The sequence below is a fragment of the Pseudopodoces humilis genome, chromosome 2, assembly GCF_049639895.1.
Source record: "Pseudopodoces humilis isolate 2021_Gansu_Grassland_sample_001 chromosome 2, ASM4963989v1, whole genome shotgun sequence".
Classification (NCBI taxonomy): Eukaryota; Metazoa; Chordata; class Aves; order Passeriformes; family Paridae; genus Pseudopodoces; species Pseudopodoces humilis.
Genome location: NC_142201.1, coordinates 29,645,474 through 29,666,487, shown reverse-complemented (window position 1 = coordinate 29,666,487; position 21,014 = coordinate 29,645,474). Strand labels below are relative to the sequence as shown.

General features: G+C 42.2%; 1 protein-coding gene across 2 annotated transcripts in view; it reads left to right on the top strand.

Moving 5' to 3' along the window:
* The window catches only part of NPAS2 (neuronal PAS domain protein 2), a 103,894-nt gene that overhangs the window by 36,216 nt on the left and 46,664 nt on the right, over window positions 1–21,014 (top strand). For both annotated transcript variants that reach the window (XM_014250399.2, XM_088051739.1), the window contains exons 2-3: window positions 14,218–14,271; window positions 19,041–19,189. In XM_014250399.2, the coding sequence (XP_014105874.2) occupies window positions 14,218–14,271; window positions 19,041–19,189 (203 nt within the window). The remainder of the gene's footprint in view (window positions 1–14,217; window positions 14,272–19,040; window positions 19,190–21,014) is intronic.

Here is a 21,014-nt window from a genome sequence, read left to right as displayed (position 1 = left end):
AGAACCAAAGATTTTTCTATTTAAAAGCAAAAGATCCCCAAACCCAAATAATCCCAAAATAGTGTGGCAGTAGGATAAAGTATAAGTTTTTCAAAGTGAAGTGTTGTGCCATCAAATTTTATACTACCTTTGGCACAGTTTATAGTGATTGATATATATCTTTTCATAAAGTTGCTACAGTTTCAATAATCACTCCTGAGACTGCTTTAAACCTACCCAACAAGGAGGAGCAATAGCATTTTTGCAAATAAACTTCCCAATGCATCCAGTGACAACAGCATTTTTCCTAGGGTCCTCAAAACTGCCTTTGGGATCTCTCTTTTTGTGTGGATTTTAGAAACAGCGCATGGGACTTTCCCTTTTCTCCTCATCTCAACTCACAGCCCTGCGATTTACCTCTCCCAGCTGCTCACGAGACTGAGCCAGAGGACCCAACCTGACCCCAATCTCAGCTCCCTGCCAACTGCTTCTCTTTCTTTCCTCTGTCTCCTTCTCCCTGCCCTCCCCCAAACTGAGCTGCCCTACACAAGCTTTTTTTGGTGACACTGGGTAAATACGTAAACCAGCAGACCTACAGTGAGCTGCACTGGTGCTGAAATACATCTCTACAGCCAGATGAGATAATGTTTTAAGAGCTGCAGTCACAGTACTGGCTACAGAATAGATGGGATGTAAAGTACCTGATTTTCTGCAGGATATTTAATCCAATTTTATTAGGTTACCTGCAAAATTCGTAGTGCATTGAGGGTTCAAGTCCTATTTTTTCATATATGGTGCTCCAGTAATGGCTATGACACTCTACATAAATGAAATGTGATACAGCATGAGTTGAGATCTATAATTATGTCAGGTTTTACCCCCTCCTAGTTTTTCCCCTGGTAATTATAAAAGATAGGAAACAGTGTGCAGCAACTGATGCCCTCTGGGACATGGACACACACTTAGTGTGCCTATATGAATATTTGACACAGATGGCAAATAAAATAGCAAGACAACTTGAGATTCTGACAGCAAATTTTCTTGGAAGTGTAAAGGGGAAATGCACATTATGAGTGGAAGGCAGCACCCATCAGAGCCAAAAGATGCTTTCCTCCCAGTATCATTTGGCACAGAACAGATTATTTTGCATTTCTAAGTCATGCAGTACATAAGTGTGAGGTGAATCAGCACATCAGTATTTCATTGTGGTTTTCCAACTGTCTCTGTTCCTTTTCAAAGTTAATATCTGACAGAGGCATAATTTGATTTTTTGCTGTGGGGCTTTTAATGACTTCTCTGTTTCTGAATTGCCACAGTTGAGTGAATAAGCTAAAATCTAACTGCACTTTACACTCTGTGGATTGTATCCTTCATTTAGCCTGTATTCAAGAGGACATTAGCCTGAGACTTCTTAAAATCTCTGCTTCATTTTGGTCAATAGGGAGAGTTTACAATATGTACAATATGAAGTAGGAAAATGCTGGTGTATGAATAAAAATATAAACAAAAGCAGTTATAGTTCTCTCTTGTTCCCACATTTCATCAGTTTAAAGCTGTTTTTATGCTAATCAGTGCTGGATCACTGGAATGCACTGTGAATAAAATACAGAATTTTTCAAGTTACTTCCTTGTGTAGGATCATTAAGAAGATATCTGAATTCTGGAGCCAGTTGATTCTAATCAGATTCTGAACTGACTATATATTGGTATTAATTATTTCAGGCTCTGCACGTAAATTGAACACACAGCTTAAGCTGTAAACTTGTGTTCTTCAGAATCCCCTTTTTCAAGTCACAGCTATCTAAAGGGATGGTTGGGATGGGGTTTATTCCCAGAGGACCAAGAGAGAGCAGTTCTAGCTGCCTTGCAAGCTCCCCATGCAGCACTGCCACACACATCATGTAACACAGCAGTGTTGCTCCACAAAAATAGAACATCTATCAATTACGGTTGAAGAGGCAAAAACCTCCCTCTAAAATTCAAGACAAAATCCCCTGAGAATGTTGAAGCCAATAGCAGAAAAAGGGACACAAGGTGCAGAAGAACTGACAAATTAGAGAATTTCCCATGTGGGAAGGCAATATTGGCCCTTAAAGATGGCCTTCCACTGTAGAACGATTATGCAAAGATTTTTGTTGTTTCTGTACTGGCTTTGGGGTTGTTTCTCTACATCTTATTTTTTATCATGCTGACCCATAAGAGTTACCATTAACTAAAAATAAAAACCAGGAAATGCTATATGGTACCATAAAGGTTTGAATTTTCATCTCATAGCATTTTGTTTTTCAAATCACTGTATTCCCAGTAGCACAGCAAAAAATCATTTGCTTTAATGCAATTGCTAATAATGATGATATCAACACAAACCTCTGTTTGTTCATATGTTGAGCTCATTGAATAAAGAAGCTTATAATTTATCTGTGTAGAAGCTTTTAATTAGTTTTCTGAATTTACTCCAGAGATTAATGGGCAGATGATATTCAATATATGCTTTATTGTTTTAATTTCTTTTTTGAGATATCTGAATTTGTATGCTCTTCCCTCTTTGATCCTTTACTTATTTTCTCTCTGTTAGATAATTATAAAATATGTGTCTGCAAACAGACTCATAAAAAAACTCCATTAGGCCATTGCACCTGGGTGGTGGCAGGTGGGTCATAACAGGACACAGCAGCAAATTCCACTCTTATCAGGGATTTTAAACTTTACTCAGAAAATACTGTGTCACTGAAAAGTGTCACTTGCTGGCCCTTTTCAGGATTTCCAGTAAGCTGGGGAGGTACCTTTCCCTGCTCACACAGCAGTAATACTTTGTGTGTTCAGGCATTTCATTTTTAATTGAAATTTCTTTTGACGTTTTCCCCCAGCTGCCACCTCTTCCCCTGGTCATCAGTCACTGTTGGCTGCTGCAGCCTGGCTCCTGCCATCTCTTGGTATCCTGCTTACCCACGGGACCGGTCTAGTATGGGAAAGTTGTCCTGTGCAAGTTCCCGCTGTCTCCCCCTGACAGGTCTCATCTCACACAGTGGGTCACATCCTCTGCCTACGTGGGAGGGGTGTGTGCTCTTGGTGAAGCCCACATGAGGACCCAGAGCAGATGAAGCTCAACCCTTGGGCTGTCGAAGGAAAGAGCTTTAAGTCTGTCCTTCTACTGGAGCAGTGGTGTCACTGACTCCTGATGGCAGCCAATATCCACAGCCTGCTGCCATCCTGGCTTAGGGACTGTGCCCTCTTGTTGCCAAGGAGGGAAATCGAGCCCAAGCTGCTGAGTCCATCTTTGCATTTCTTAATTTCTTGTGTCTTGGGAGAAGGTGCGCCTTCAAAATGCAGATAAAAGGGAATGGAAACCCTCAGTAAACAGTGCGTCATTTTTATTAAAAATAGTGCCCCGTGTAAATATAAAGTTCAACATTATGGTTTTGTTGGCCCAGTAGGAGAGGGATTAAAAATGCTCGTTAATGGGATTTAAAAGCAGGAGTTCAGTTATATTAGCTACAAAAATATAATTATCATAATTAAGATTGCAAAACACTAACGAAGCTCTTTAATAATTATCCTTTTTCCTTAGAGATTCATTTTGTAAAACCTGATTTGAATTTTACATTGGGCTGGAGAAACTTTATCTTTGTAGAAATGGGAACCACTGGTAGCATGAAGGGTCTGAGAAAAGCAGTTCTTTGCACATAGGTGGAGTGTGGCTCAGTCTAAGACAGGGGAGACTCAGGGGCATAAATGTTCAAGATGGCACAAAATACAGGTGTAGCCTTTGTGTGATGCTGTAGCTGACCTCTTGGCAGGTTTATGGACTCAGACAGAAAAATAGGAGACTGCAACGAGAGGATATTCCTCCCCAGAGTGTCATGCAATCCAGCAGGTTGTTTGTCTCTGTGCTTGCTGTCTTTAGGCTTAGGGATGGCCAGGCAAACCCTGAATCCTCCTGTCTTGCTCTGAAATGACCTTAAAACTCTGTAGGTTACATTACCTGCAAGGGAGACAGCAAGCAGTATAGAGCAATAATCTGTATGGTCACAGGCTTGCAGGGACCCTTCTGAAAAGAAGGAGACAGCAGGTTCTCAAAATTAAATGACAACGAATTGTCCATTTAAAAATATCTCCCCGAAACAGCTTTTCATGATTCATCTCCCCAGACAATTAAATATTTAGTTCTTCTGACAGGGATATGATAGTTACTATAGAGCAGAAAATTTAGTGCAGTGTGTGAGTTATAAGCAGATGTGTTATCAAGCTGTTAACACAAAAGTGATGGGATTATTGGTGTTTATATCTGTATTTATTTCTGTAATATTGTATGGGGATTTTTTTTTCCTGTCACCAGCAGATCGAGGCCACATCTTCGCCTCTTACATGGCGCAGGGAAGTTGTCTTGCAGGGTCTCTGCAGGGACAGTCACATTGTCCCCTCATGCCTCCCACCTCCAGCCCCATCAGAGGCAGAGCAGCTGAGCACCCATGGGTGTCACCATGCTGCAGTACCCATGAGGATGGGGAGGGCCAAGGAGAGCACTCACTGCCTGGTGCAAGTCCTTGGAGCTTGGCCCTCCAATTCTTGCTGGTTTGAAGAAGCAAGCAAATCCCACATGGGCAGGGAAAGGACAAGGACACGGAGAGAGGATAGCCATTCACCCTAGGTCCTCTTCAATGAAGAGGGAGATGCCACATCAGGGTAGATGCCTAAAACTCAAAGGAAATTTAGCTTCATGTTTAGTTTCTGCTTTCCTGATAAAATCTCCACAGGCACATGTAGTCTGTTATTTCAGGTCCTAATGTATGGAGCGAGTGATCACAGCTGGTGTAAATCACGATAATTAATTGAATAACACTGTCAAAAATTCAGAATTTCTTTCTAGAACAAAGTTTTCTGTTAGCCAAATTGCTTCTAGACCCAGAGCCTTTTAAAAGAAAAGTAATTTGATTATTTGAGAGCCATCCATAAACACTTAACAATCAAAGAAGTGGGGGGAGTGAGACCAAACTGTATCAGCTCCTGGACGTCTTGCAGTACATTCTAGTTCCATCATAGCTTGCTTAATCGTATGGAAAGGGTTAAAATGATCTTGTCACCACTGTTACTGCCAGAAGAAGAGAATGTCTTGATAACAGTCCTATTGAAAAAGACTAATTTTCTGCTTGAGCTGGTGTTTCCCAGGTATTTTTTGTCAAACAAAAAATCCTTGCATTTTTGACAAATAAATCTTTATAATATACTTGGATATTTTGCCTGTATCAGCTGAGCATTTGACCATCAGAAGATCATAGGTCAAATGTTATATTATTCTACTTTTTAAAATATTTGCAGAAGAACATAAACAGATTCTTACAGCTAAGAGTGCTTTATAACTGATATCCTTTTCAAGAGAAGGTTTCAGAGCTAACAACTGCAAAATAATCTGTGCAGTTCTACTTCCACATTTTGACCTGGATTTTGCAAAGATACACATACATGAGGGCCTTCTTACAGCAGTATAGAGTTAAGCACATTTTAAAGTCTTTGTACATTCGGGACTTCTGATACTATGAGGATTAAAGTTTTATAAATACCTAAAACAGATTAAGAACATGAGAAGTAGAGAGAGAAGAAAAACAGGTTTTGCAGTCAAGGGGCATTCTCCTGAGAGGCCTTTTTTCCCTTTTTTTTTTTTTTTTTCCTTAATTCTGTCATAAAGTGATTTTTTAAAAAATTAACATCTAGAAGTAGCATGACGAATACCTGACATACAGACATACAATATCAAGATGTGTAGCTGTTTATGAAGCAGGAGCAGTGTCAAATGTAGGGGAGACAGTGCACAAGCTATTTCTAGTACAGAGACCAAAATCACAATAAAATATATTTCAAGAACATATATAATATGTTCCTTGAACTAATTCAAGGGGACTGATTTGCTTAGGATTTATAGCCAGCTCAGTAGATCCAGACTGACTGGGCAATTCAGGTTGAAACCTCAGGAGGTTTCCAATCCAACCTTGTGCTCAAAGCAGGGCCAGCTCTGAGGGCAGACGAGGCTGCTCAGGGTTTTGCCCAGTCAGGTCTTGAAAGCCTGCAGGGATGGGGATGGCACAGCCTCTCCACGCAGTCTGCTCCGTTGCCTGGCTGTCCTCATGGAGAAAAGTTCCTTCTCTCTTCTTTAAACATATGCCTGTTATTTCTCACTCTCCCATCCTGCACCACCATGAGGAGTCCAGCACTGGTTCTTCATTGACCCCTTGTAGGCAATGAGAGGACTCTTAGATGTCCCCAAAGCCATCTCTTCTCCACGCTAAGCCAGTCTGGCTATCCCAGCCCCTTCTCATAATTCAAGGGCTCCCGGCCCCACCACTGGGGACACTACTGACCTTCCTCCTGTTAATCTAGCTTTTCTGTCCTAGGAAAACACAGTCTCATTACCCTAAAGGTGGTATAACAGGTGCTGAGTGAAGGGACATAAACCCTTCCCTTGATCAGGCTGTGTTCCTGTCCATGCAGCCCAGGGTCCATCCTTGTCACCAAGGCACACCACTGGTTCATGTACAGCATGTTGTCTGCTGCCTTCCAGAACTCCCAGAGCCTTTCCTGCAGAGCTGCTCTCTGATCAGTCCATCCCCAGCCTGTATCAGAGTTCAAGGCTCTTCTTTCCCAGGTGCAGGACTTGGCAGTTGTCATAGGGTTTCTGGTCTGTCCTTTCCTTCAGCCTCTCATGACAACAGCCCTTCCTTTGAGCATGAAGACAGCATAAATGACATCCACTGCTCTCTCCCCATCCACAGATCCTGTCATTTCATCATTACAGGCAGTCAGGTTATTCTTGGTAAATCCACACTGGCTGTTTTTGATCACCTTCTTCTCCATGTGCCCAGCCCTGTGCTCCAACAGGACTCACTCCATGATTTGCCAGGGACTAAAGTGAGGATAACTGGCCTCTTGCTCCCTGGATCACCCTTTTGCCCTTACTTGAAGACCAGCATTTGCCTGTTTCCAAACATCGGGGACCTCCCCCGCCTCCACATCCTCTCAAAATGAGAGATCAGCTTAGCAAAGGACACTGGCAAGTCTCCCAGCACCCAATGAGCCAAGTAGTCAGTCCCTATCAACTTGTATGGTCAGCTTCCCTCAAGCTTCCTCAAGTTTCCTGAGCTGATCCTCAGCTCTTGATGGTGCTTCTGTTCCTCCCTGCCCCTTCCTCCAACACAGAGGCTGGGAGACCTTGCTGGCGCAGACTACCTCAAAGCAGGCAACAGCCTTAATATTTTGCTGTCTCCAATTTCACCGCTTCACACACCTCCAGTACTGCAGCAGTCCTGCACTTTCATTGTTCAACCTTTTACTACTGATGTAGCAGCAGAAGCTCTTCTTGCTTGTCACACCTTGCAGGTGTCACTTGAGGTGAGCTTTGGCTTTCCTGCCACCATCTCTGCATACCCAGTGAAGTCAATACAGAAAGACAATACCTCTGCCGGGTGATTTACCATCCCTTGCCACTCTGGATTATGTGTAAGCTTTGATGAATATTTGGCTGTACACAAACTAGTAATAACTAAGCATTTAGCTGCCCTGTGCCTCAGTTTCTTTGTTAAAATGCACCCACTAACTCCAGTGCATCAGCCAGGCTTTGCCAAATCCCTGATCCTACAAATGTAAGGTGTCACCATGCAGGGACGCAGGGTCTGAGCCACCTCGTGCGCCCCATGACAAGCGCAGGTGCTGCATCTCCTGGCTCATACCGAAGGCGAGAGGGCTGCCAGCAGACCACTGCAGTCACATCCTCCTCCGTTCATCACACGCAGCGATGTTACCGAACTGACCTACTTTCCCCATCCGCCCACGGAAGGCTAATCCTGTTTAGCATTGCTGGAAGGGGACGGGCACGCGGAGAAGTGCTCTGAGTTATACAGATGGCAGTCTTTGCTGATTAATGTTAGTTTAATTTGTTTGCCTTTCTGTTTCCAGCCGTGCGAGGGGAGAGCAGAGCAGAGGTTGAACCTGGGGATTCGCAGCCTGCTCACTAAAGTCTGAATGGCTGTAGTCATTCAGTAGTAATAACAGCAGTGAGGAAGATAACGAGCACGTATGTACTGATCTTCATCGGAGATCCAAACACTGTGCAAAACTTTGTGCGTTGCTCACAAGCGGGAGATAAAAGATGCCTCTCACGCTCCAGCACGGCATTGCTGACGTCAGCCATCTCACTCCTGACTTAAACCGATGTGAATCACACCACATCTACAGAGGGATTGCAGGCTGCACACCCCAAAATTCAGCAGGCACAAGGGTGGAGGGGGAAAGCTGTCTAACACATTGCAGTAAGTGCAAGGTTTCCAACATGTGGAAAATAATACCCCTTCTCACTAAATGGAAATACTGTAAAGAATAAAACCAGAATATGCTCTGAGCCTTTATTTCTATTCTTCAAAATCTCTTAATACTCAGCTCTATACCTATAAACATCTTCCTTTCATCTGCAGTTCAGAAGTGGGGAGCATTAATTTCTGTCAAATTTCATCATTTTTACTGACCACATGTGGTTTATTTTTTATGTCTGTTTGCTTTAAGCCTGTCACCATCTGAAGATTCATTGTACACGTATGTATAAAACATGAAACAGCCCCTGAGGTTCATGAAGTCCAGTATTTTCTAAAAACGTTTCCTTCTTTTCTTTTTTTGGAGCCTCGAGACATCATCTCTAGTGTAAACAAAATGTAGTAACCTACTGAATGCAGGAAGACCTCACTATACATTGTCAGACAAAAACTCTAAAGCTGGACACTTAATGATGCCTCTGGATTTTTTCTTTACTCCTAAAACCAGTAATTCCCATAACAGTCTCAGCATTACATGACCCATGGTGACTCCAGACTGCCGATCTCCCACTAAAAATGCACATATCTTTCTCAAATAACCATGTATACAATTAGGAAAGTGAATTTTTACTATCTTAAGTTTTCTAAGGCTAGTCTGTTTACATTTTGATAAATCAATTTTTATTGCTGTGTTTCAGAATGTGCCATATTTAATTACGGACTTCCAGCATGTTCTTGTAACAGTTCATAGGTTTTTATATGAAAAAAAAGAGAATAGAGTGGTACAGTTCTGTTTGATGTGTCTGTGAATCTGTTGATTTGTTTTGATTTGTGTTTGTACAAATCCTTCTGCTGTGTGTTCACACTGTACCCTTCCTGGTGGGATATCTGAGTGCTTCATCCATGTTACAGAAACTTGGAACAAGGTGCTTAAAATGGTCAGATGGTCACTTCTTGCTTGTCACTCTATGACCTTTCCTGCTGCTTCCAGTTCGCTAATCTTCCTTTCTGCCTTCCAGCAGGACTTGGAAGGGAAATAATTCACTTGTTAGCGTGATTCATTTCAGAGCTCTGCTTAGCTGAGGGGAAGCAGGTGGAGTTCCTAGCCAGAGTGGTGCTCCGCAGGGTGGGCAAGTCCCATCTAACCCACACTGTGGAACACCCATGGGACAATGCCACTGACCAACCACAGTGCCCATCAGACCTAGTTCATCATCCCTGGGCAGGGCATCTGGCAGTAATGCCAGCACAGCGACCAAGCTACGCTGTCCCCTGTGCTAGTGGGTGTCTAGAAACTGTGCCCCTGGATCATGCCTAGAGCCTCTACTCTCTTTTGGTGCCTTCTTCCTACATATTGGATCCTACTCACTAAGCACAGGCTGGATCTGGCCTTTGAAGCCTGAACCCCACCAAACATACCTGTGTGCCTCCTGTATAACGCTGACCTCATTGCTAACAGCCTTTTCCTCCCCTTCAAAGAGAGGATGAGGGAGTAACTCCCTGTTGGGGCAGAGTAGGAGCAATGCTGAGCAGAGGTGGGCCCTGGTGGCTGAGCAATGTGGAAGGCATGGGAGCATGTCTGCCCTACACCCTGTTGCTCTGTTCTTCCTCCTTCACAAAGATAGCAGCTGTTGGGAAGGGTCTGCTCAGAGGTCAGAGGATAGTTCAAGGTGTTTCATCCCTGAATCCCGGTTTTCCATACAACCCTTGGCCATGCCCTATCTTTGAGAGGATTGTTCTCCAAGTGCAATATCATCATCTTTAATTAGGATTGGTTGTATTGTACCAGCATCCCAAGTGGTCTGAGGGTGAGGACTGAGGTGTGAGGCTCAGGTATGTCTGCAGTGGGTAGGAGCACCTCTGCCCAGGGCTGACCATACCTGTACAGGACAAGTGGTAGAATACCCAGGCAGACCTGGGAGGAGATGGAGGCAGACACCCCCACTTTGGCAGAGAGGGAAGAGGAGGAAAAGCCCAGTCTTTTCCTTGAGATGCTAAACGTAGGGGCCAGGGAAGCACAAACACTGTGACTTCTCACTAAGGTTCCCCAGGTACATCTCAGGACCTCTGAAAGAAATCTACATCTCCCATTTAATTCAGCTGAGTAATTCAGCTTGATAAATATCAGGCTGATTTGTAAGAACTATTAGTTGGCCTTGTGGCAACTTAGTGGGAAATCAACTACTGATTACCTAAATCTGAGTGTCTACAGCATATCCTTATGAGCAGTAGGGCAGGAAGGAGTGAAACCAACCTCACCACTCCAGAAAAGTAGTAGCTTAGCTCAATAAAAAACATGTTTCTAGCACAGGATAAGGTGATCAGTGCCAGATGATTTTTTATAGTGCAAGCTCTGTGTCCACTGGGAATAGACTGTATCAAAATAAACATGTGCAACCTTTCTTCTGGAGAGTCCCTGGAGCGAGCTGGCACTCTGCCTGAATCACTTCTTTCCCAAGCAACTATTCATTGTATGAATGAATGTGGGGGGATGTTTGTGCTATAATTCTCCATCTTATAACTAAGCCAGGGGTACGTGATTAACAGTTTTAGCCAGTCTTTTGTTTCCAAAATGCCATTCTTCCCTACTTGTGTATAAGCATCTTCCTGTGTGTTTGTCTGAATACCACCCTGATGGGAGTACATGAGCTTTCTCCTTGTTCCAGGTAGTTCCTATCTTTTTGAGTGATAGTCTTCACTCTTTTATGATAATGATGATACTAATGAAGCTCTGAATGTGACTGTGACTCTGCCAGCAAGAGTTACATCATGTGGTGTTCTTACCTATAGGTTTCCAAGTTGCCTTCGTTATCGTGAAAGGATTCTTCACATTTTGAGAAATACTTGTGCCACTTGCTTTTTTATGTCACTTCTTTGCAGGGAAACTGTGGCACAGAGCCTTGGTATTTACTGCCTGCCTCCATCATTGGAATGAGTCAGAATTTTCTCCTAAACCAAGAGACAGTAGGTTTCCGGTTTGCAGTTTGGGACCTTCACAGCTCAGGGACTGGGAGGATAACATAAAGCAAGCAGGTAGCACTAAGCACATACCTAAGCTCCATGCCATGGGTTTCTCTGTCAGGGTGTAAGGAGAGGGCTCTGGTGGGGCTCTAGAGAGGGATGGCAATACCAGTTCACAGCAGTTGTATACTCTGATGTATCTATTTTATTGAGAACAGTTCTAATTTCATATGGTATATATGTACTAGCAAACACTGTTAGCAATGCTTATGATGCTCTAGAGATTTTGCCATGTGAGCAAACAGAAGCAAAATGACAATTAGATATTGTCTCATGCTAGCAACAGCGCAGCAGGTCCAGAATTTCATGTCAGTCAGTGAGAAACCTCGTTTACTGGAAGCTGGCCATGAATTGCTTTACAGATCTAGCCAAATCCTTGGCAGAACAGACCAGTTAGATCTGTTGCTCTCTCTCAAGAGTAGGGGCTTCCTGGCAGTGTAATTTCTTGATGGTTTACGGGGTACAGCTCTAGGAAGCTCCTTTCCATTAGGTGCGTTGTGCTTCTCCTAAAGAGCCGGGGCTGAGCAGCACCCATGCTGACTGTCTCGCCCAGCTCCATCCTTCCTCACAGCCACTCAGCACATTTGTCCACATATTCCTGCTTCCTATTGGGAATCTGTTACAACCAGAGGAAGCCTCACAGAAGCTTCATCTGTGAGGAAGACCTTTAGGGATTCAGGGAGAGCAGCTTCTGCTGCTGATACTACCCCAGTTTGATTGTCATACCCTAGATTCAACAAGTGGGCATGCAACAGAACATTTTGTGCTGTGCTGTGCTGTGCTGTGCTGTGCTGTGCTGTGCTGTGCTGTGCTGTGCTGTGCTGTCCTGTGAAGGTGGTGAAACACTGGAACAGGTTGCCCAGGGAGGTTGTGGATGTCCCAGCCCTGGTCTAGTGCAAAGTGTCCTCCCACCATTGGGAGATCATCTTTATTGTCCCTTCCTACCCCACTAACATCCTGTGATCCTATGATCTTAAGCAAAGGTTTAGCAAAGAAACACTGCAAAATCCTAAATCCTGCCATTTTAACAATGCCTTCTGTATTCTTAAATATCATAGGTTACAGTAAGTGAGCAAATAACAACAAAACACACTGAATATTATCACTACATTTTAGCCTGAATTATTTGAAAACACAGTGATTGTGATAACAGTTTCATTATGGGACTAAGCAAATAAACACCTAAAATATATGTAAAACACTGGGTAATAAAATTTTGCTGGGCTTATACATTTTCCTAGTCCAAAATATGAATTATGATATGGCTGACTTGCAAGTCAAAAGTCACGGCTGACTGTAGCTGTTTTGCAAGTCAAAACAAATTTTAGAAAAATCTAAAAACTACATGGTATTATTTGTTATTTTGTTCTGTATAATGGAATTCAGCAATTAAAATTCACCAGTTATGACTAAAAAAAGTAGTCCCTTGGCCTTCATATTTCCTGTTTATCCTTCACCAAAGTGCAGAGTGCCATTACGTAGTGGCTTCACCCTCCAGTCAGTGACCAGTGGCTCTAATTCCTCATAACTGATTTGATAAAAAGCTATGGAGTAGTTTAGTATTCTTAGCTATCTGTTAAGTAATGACCAGGTAGACTATTGCTGTAGGAGAACTAGTAACAGAAGCACTGGTTTTACTATGGTTACGTTTTCACTTTGGTTTTTTTCATAAAATATTCTTTAAGCAGACTAATTTATGTGTGACTCATATGTGGAAAATAACATGGGCTTAAATAAAGCCTAGCAATTAACTTCCTTCCTCCTCCCTTCCAATTTTATTCATGTCTTACATGTTGAGGACTCATTAAATGAGAAACATTGATTGCTGAAAAAGAGTTCTATCATTGCCTATCGTTACACCACTGCTTTGAAAATGAGGCTTTGACAATATCCAATGACATTGTGCTGCTGTTTCAGAAAATATTTGTGTGGGAGACAGCAGCACATGGATTTTGCACCACGCTGAAGGGGTGCCAGATGCCATGAGAGGTGCAGTAGCACAGGGCTTCCTTCTTGGGCTGAAGTGGTTACAGATCAGGAGTCACTTTCTCATAAGGTCAAAGAGCCAAGGAGGGTGGGCAGTGAGCTAGTGACAAGTGATTCTGAGGCACTTCAGCTGGGCTGCTTTTGTATTTTTCCCTTGGCCTTACCTACACAAATTTACTTAATTTACCCAATTTGCCCTTTTCTCCTTTCAGCTCACACTGCTGGAGCAATTGAACTACAAAGCTGAGGTCACAACATTTTGGTGAAGATTAGCAAAAGGAGTGATGGGGATGGGACAGTCCCCATGCTTGGTGCCAGCATGGCTGGGCAGGTGGTCTGACGGGGCTGCAAGAGTGTTTTTTAGTATGGCTTAGGCAGTGGGATTTATAAGGACACTTTGAATTTGAGGTGTAATTCAGGAGAGTTACTACCATCTCTTTTGGCTTGGGGTCAGGATCCACAGAGGAGGATGAAAAGCTTCCCAGTAGGAAGAGCAGCTTGAAAAATCAAAGGCATCAGTGATGCCAGCTCTTGCACTGAAGATGGTTTTGATGGGAATGTGGGGGCAATGAGAATGCATTTCAGCTTGAGCAGATCCCAGGCTCATCCAGCCTACAAGTTTGCAGAGAGTAACCTCCACACAAAAAAAACATCCCCAAGAAGTGGCTGTTTTTGTACTGTGCTGATGCACCACGTATAGCCTGGGAGCCTTGATCCCTGGCGAGAGACCCTAAGGCTAGCATAATGCTCAGGAATAACATTACCCACAAAAGGTATTTCCTAAAATCAAGGACTGTGGCATAGAGCACTGCTGACACATTTATCTGACCTGAATATCATCACTGTGTTATTAAATTGAAATAGAGTGACTGAGATTAACCTGCAAATAGAGCTAACAGTATGACAGTTCATAATGATTCTTGCATTCCTTCAACAGAAAAAACTGCTTAGACAATCTAATGGATGAAGATGAGAAAGACAGGGCAAAGAGGTGAGTATCTTTTCTTTTATAACTCTCTGTGATGAGCTTGATACTGTTTGTTGCTGCAGAAGCTGTTTTATCCATAATCAATTAATCAAAGAGCAAGGGAGTAAAGTACAGTCAAACACAACTTGAAAAACTGCCATCTCACAGACTCCTACTCCTGTCTGCACTGTAAGAAAAAAATAACCTAGCAATGTTTCCTGTGGAAAATGTTAAAAAAGCCAAGGCATTGATCGTTTTCTTCACATTACTGCAGAACATCAGAACTGAAGCACCAACAACATACTTCTGCCACTATAATACATCATCTGAGCTTCCAGAGTGTACAGAAATGTTGTGGTTTCTTTTTCCTTTGAGTACATTTTGCAAAAGAAAAAGAATAGGAAAAGCGGGCATTTTTCCCTATTAGAATGGTCATTTATTCATTTATTCATCAGTGCCTATCACAGCAATGGAAACACCCAGAAGTTACCTTCGGAGCAGAGAAAGACCACAAAACATCAGCCATAAACTGACAGAAACCTATATTCACGGACAGTCTGTACTCCATTGAGTCCCGGTTGGTGGGAATTCATTGTGAACCCTTTGTTGGGAGAGAAAAGGTGTGTTTCAAGGCAGAGGATCTGTGGCAGTGAAACTCTTAATAACTGTCAGAGCTGACCAGCATCTGCAGAAAAGCAGTTTGGAAGCATTCGAGGTTATCAATGCCTCAGCCTGCAGTTTAATTACTTTAGAGATTGCCAGAGGTTGCCCACATTTTTCCCCTTGGTTCCCTCTAATGAGAGTATTTCCAGTCCAGGCACAAGCAGTTGATCCAGTTTCATCTCTTTTGATTCCTTCTCCCCTTCTTTCCCTCCCCGCAGCTTTGTCTCACCAATATAGGTCAGTACGGGCTGCAGCCAGGCTCAGCTGTTCCCCCCTGCTTCCTTTTGGAAGGTGCAGAAAGGAGCCCACCTTGCAGCACTGCTTCACCTGCTAAAGGCCTGATCATCTTCAAGATATTCATGTGCTAATTGTTTAGTAAAAAAAAAATTCATTTAATGAATGCATATATGAAAAAAATAGGATAACGCATATCCTCGCTATCGGCAATTGTCATCACCATCTGGTATAGTTTTCATGCTGTTTGTTCCCAGAAGGAATTTTTGTCGTACCCTGGGGCAGGCCTCTATCAGGGTGCATAAAAAAGTTATAACTTTAAAAATTAATGAAAGGAAAGTGCGTCTTCAAATTGTAATTTAAGTTCATTTTGCTTTTTAAAGTTGAAATTGAGTTTGAAATCATGAGATGCTTCATGAAGATCTGAAGTTAATACATTATACTGAAATTGTTTAGATTCATTTAAAACCTACAGGTTTTTTTCTAGAGAGAGTCAGACTCAGGAGAAGCTATTTGATGAATATTTTGCTTCTGTATCTTGTTAACTGAGTACTCTCACCTGCCCTGTGTCACAAGGGAAACTCTTTCTTTTCTTCCATTTGGTATAAATAAGGACTGGGTCCCTCAGGGCTGAGAAACACCAGAGGGGATTAAAAAGCCCAGGAAATTGTTCTTTCCTTTTATTTTCTCTATTAAAAGTAGGTGAGACTGAAAATTTCTGGACCTAGGTTTTTGGGATGGACTCAGGCCAGGAGCTGAGTTTCTCAGGTTAGGTGTGCGTAGAGATACACATACACGCCGTGTATATCTGCTGCAATTCATTAGGCACGTACAGGTTGTATTACACAAACATGAAAAAAGGATCCATCCTCTACTGAGAAGAGGCACTTGCACTCCCACCCCTGTGCCAGGTGTTCAGCATTTGGCCAAGATACATAACTCTTCCTTCAGGGAGAACACTGGTTAAATTGAGCCATGTTCTGCCTGACTCCCTAAGGCACAAATTCGCTCCAAAGATCTGAGGACTAAAATGTGGATATGATGGCACCACAGTTGGGATCATTGAAGACCTATGTGAGGTTTTCTAATCTTCTGAGATCAGATGCCATAGTTTCATTTTTAGTTCTTTGGTGCTAGATGAGGTTTATTTTAGTTATGAAGATTTATTAATTCTAAACAAAAGGTGTGCTTTGTGCACTTTTTTCTCTGTTTGTTCTTCTTTCAGTTTGTTTTAATAGTATACAATTTGAAAATACTTTTTTTACAATTCAGTTGAATTACAAATTCCAACCAAAACCAGCTTAAAGTGAACCATGAGAAAGTGCTTAATCATGAAGACTACTACATGCCATTTTCCACTGAAATAAAAAGTAAATTTAGGAATCTGAATGAAGGTATGTGGTACAGTTACTTGCATTGATGAATATATAACACACTCCACAGGACAGCCAGAAGAAATCTGAAATTTAGTGTAAAGTCACATTTCATTGTAAATTAGTAAAATGTAGCATCCACAAGTCAGTCAATATCTGTTTAGGACAACAAGCAGCATATATGTAAGCGAATAAAGACGGCTGTTAAATGCTTGATTTTGACCATTCTGAATTCAGGCTGTTCTGTATTGCCTTTCGCTGTATTCACTGAAAGTCCTGATTTTATTCATACTGTGTCTCCTCCTTCCCCTTGAATATGCTGAAATCTTTGTTGAGTAGCAAGGAGGGAGGAGAACTGGGACAAGTAGTATGGAATTAAGACAGAGGTTGTTTGGGCTTACTGTAGTTGTATGCCCTAGCAGTGAAGTAAGCAAGGCTAGGAAATAATCTTCAAAGAGAAGTGATGAAAATTATCTTACTTCATGTATTTATAACTGTATTAAACAAAGTATTTTCAACTGTTCAGGGATAGTTTTTATCATTTTTTCTAATCTTTTCTCATTTTTTTTCCTTTTCAAAACTTTACTGTGATCATCGATTCATATCTTGGTAGAGTTATTTCCACTAGAGGAGTTTTTATATTTCCTTTGTGAACAAAATGTCAAGTGTTAAAAATAGATACTTTATTTTCTGTCAAGGCTTTTTTCTTATTTTTTGTTTTTAAAGCAACACACTCCCTATTAGCAGTTGGTGGTTTATTTTATTTTCAGAGAAATCTGGACTCATTAAGCTTAAAATTAATTTAGGATTGAATTATGAGGAAATAAAATGTTGATATTCTTAACGTTGCCACGAACTGTAGAGAAATAGGATAAGGCTGGAGCTTTTCACATCGTGTTCTGACAGCCTTTTGCAGTGTAATAAGAGCAAGCTGAAATCAGTCAGGCAGTATCCACCCAATCTCTTGTGTTCAAAGCTGTAAAATAATCAAGCATTGGCTTCCATCCAGTGTATCTCCAAGTGTGTTCAGGGTTGAGACCAAGACAAACAAAAATTACCCCTCTGTCAGTAGTAACATCCAGAAGCCTCTGTAGTGGTTTCTCTGCTGAAAATGTTTATCACCATCCTGGTCCTTGCAGGGGATGTAGATGCTGGGCTAAATTCTGCTCTGATTTTCAGCAGTGTGTATCCAGAGCTGCTCTGAGGCACAGCAGAGTTAGCTGGGACTGAGAAACTCAGAGTGAGAACTGGCCTCTTGGCTTTTCTTCCCCATTTACATATAACCAGATTTTTAGAGCTTTGCGTAATTGACGAGGCAAATCTCATCTGCTTGAGGACCTTTCAGAAGAACAAACCAACCTGCTGGGCTATACTTATTTCTATTTCCACATGGATACAGAAATCCAGGTGATAACCTCCAAGTCAAACAGTTGTTGTATTCATGAGAACAAGTCAGAAAACGCGTGTGTATAGATCGACATAGAGTTAAAAAAAAAACCAAAGTGTGCATGCTGAAAAGATTATCAACAGCCTTAATGACAGTATTATGATGGTGCCAAAATATCCCAAATGAAATCAGATACTTTCTTCCTTTGAGCTCTTGAAACACAGCAGCAGAAGCAGGCTCTTTCTGAGGAATCTGCAAGCTAAACAGACAAGACTGGTGAAGAAAGCTGTAGAGTCTTCGTTCTAAACCTTGAGACTTGGGCTCTGACACTGATTTTCCCAGTGGCACACAGAGATTTAGGGCAAGCTCTGCTGGCACTTCCAAGACCCCAAGTCTGGCAATGCATCCCAGGTACAGACCCAATCTATGGTGATGTCCTCTCTCCTGCTTGTCCTTGTGACTTTGGAAAGGAGACTGAGCAAAGTGGTATATAAACCAGATGGGAGCTAGAGCAACTTCTACTCAGGTCTCTGATCTTAATGACTGGAAGACAGCATCCTGATTCTTCTCTGCCAGCCTGGAGGTAGGCAGAGCACCTGTAACCAAAGTGGGAAGATCTTCTAGATCAACCCAGCTCCAGTGCAACAGCTACAGAACTGTGGTCCTTCTCTTCTGTTAAATCTGCACAGATGGGTATGATCCAGTCTCCACTCTTCTTCTTTATGAACAATTTTACTGTTGTCACAGTATTCCTGTTTCTTCTCACTCTGAGTGCCTCCCCAGAGACTGCATGAAGTTTTGAGATCCTGCATATGTCTGGGAGATGGGCAGAGCTCCTTCAACTACAAGCTAAATGCTGTCCTGATAAGCTCAGGCAGAGTGTCCAGAGGCAGCACAGAGGAGTGAGCAGAGCCTCCATCTCCCTGCTGGGCACTAAAAGTGGCTCAAAGACAAGAGCAGGAGGTGGGAACTGTTGCCTCTACTTGCTTCTGCAGCTTTGCTGGAGTCCAGTGTCAATCTTGACACACTGATGTGTGCAGCAAGCTAATTTTATGTAGATACATTGCAAAGAGCAGGTACATGATCATTTTCCTTCTTGGTCTGCTCATCCTTTTTTTCTTTTCCCCTGTCTACAGGGCTTCGCGTAACAAGTCTGAGAAGAAGAGGCGCGATCAGTTCAATGTTCTCATCAAAGAGCTCAGCTCCATGCTTCCAGGCAACACTCGCAAAATGGACAAAACTACTGTGCTGGAAAAAGTCATTGGCTTTCTGCAGAAACACAATGGTAAGATTTAGTGCAGCTCTTCATGCACTTGCCAGACAGTTACTATAATATCCTGTTTCCTTCAGTGATTATCAGAATGGCTCGAGGGATCTAAAAGTGCCAACATAAGGTATTTGAGGTTTTTTTCTGTCTCATCAAAAATGATCATTTGCAGACACTGTGCTGCCCAAATCCATCTCCTTGTTTGCTCTTCAGCTGAAGAGGACTTTCAGCCTGCTAGAGAAGGGGGCAAATGGCAGCGACTGAGGGAAAGAGGGCAACAGTGCCCTGCAGCACTCATGAAGAACACAGATGCTTTGAACAAAGATTTGGGAGCAGAGGGAAGATTCCCTTACTTGAAATTTGTAATATTCTGAGCAGAAGAATAAAGCATTTGCCCCAGTTTCTCTGCAGAAAAAATGCAGGGAAGCAATCTGTTCAGCACCCCAGCTCCTCAGTGGACTGTGTAGGACTCAATTTTCCACACTGAGTAGAAAACTCAGACCAGAAAGCGCTTCTGTTTCTGAAGCTGGCATCAGCAAATTGCATCCACAGATAGTTGAGATTCTTCACCCAGTTTGCACAAGAAGAAGCTACATTGCATGTGCACAACATCCAGTTGCAGTAGTCAAATTCAGCGTCCTAAAGCTGGAAGTTTATTTTTTAAAATGCTTGCACCAGTGACAGTGAAGTCTTGTAGAAATATACCTTCACAGAGGGCAGAGGAGATTTCCGACCCTGCTGATCTATTCTCTTTGGTCTAGTTTCTACTCAGAGGGAGGAATGTGCACTGTGGCCTTCCTGATGCTTTGACACCCACCAGTAGTGGTCAACTGACATGCTTCTCCCTTATAAATCAGGGCACTGGTTTAAAATGGGCCTGTCCTGCTCTGCCCTGTGAGGATGAGGTTTCAGTGGGTGACTGTGAGGAATGCCCCTGGTCTCAGAAAGCAGAAAGGGGTCTCACAAGATGATGCACTACATCGCCTGGCTTACCTTGGCTCATCCAGCACCTCCTTCCTGCACTCTCTGGAGAACTATGGGTGTAACTAGAAAGACCATTAAAACTCTTATATCATGACTCACAACAGACTGGAGTCACAAATGTCAGTCTTACTGAGGAAATAATTATAATGGTTCTGTCATTAGAGTGCAGTTTCTCCTTAAATGAATTTTTACCACAGATAGAATCATGCATTTGTTTAGGTTGGAAAAGACATTTAAGACCAATGAGTCCAACTGTTAACCTGTGGTTTTGTGCAGAAGGAGATGACCAGGACATCTCAAGGTTTAATAGTTATATACACTTATTAAAAAATTATAGCAATAACTTATCTTTTTATTTTTCGCTGCCAAAGGGCAAGAAAGATGTGAATATGCTCAGTTATAAAGCTAAGCAAAGAAAAATCACCCAAGATCTGAAATAAGTGTATAAGTGTAGCTGAAGGTCCAAATAATTTACTCCAGAAGGTGCTTTTCCTTGAAAAACAACTAGGTGAAGGAAAACTAGCAGTCACAAATCTTTCCACAGCAATTGGGTCAAAATGTGACTGGGGTTTGTGCACTTGCTAAAAAAGGCAAATGTTATTTATTTTTAAATCAGATTAGTAGTCACAGAATATAATACAAAGCATCAGCATTTAAAAGTGTTATTATCCTCAGCATACTTTGGATCTGGTTTATTGAGTCGTATTTCCCTTCTGTTTGGTAGGCTAAACCAAGATTTTAGTCATAACACAGAGGAGGAGGTAAATTTTCATATATTTTCCTTCATAAGCAGCCTCCTTCATTATAATCAACAGAATCTCCCAAATCTCAAGTAATTCTCCCAACAGTCACCATTTTA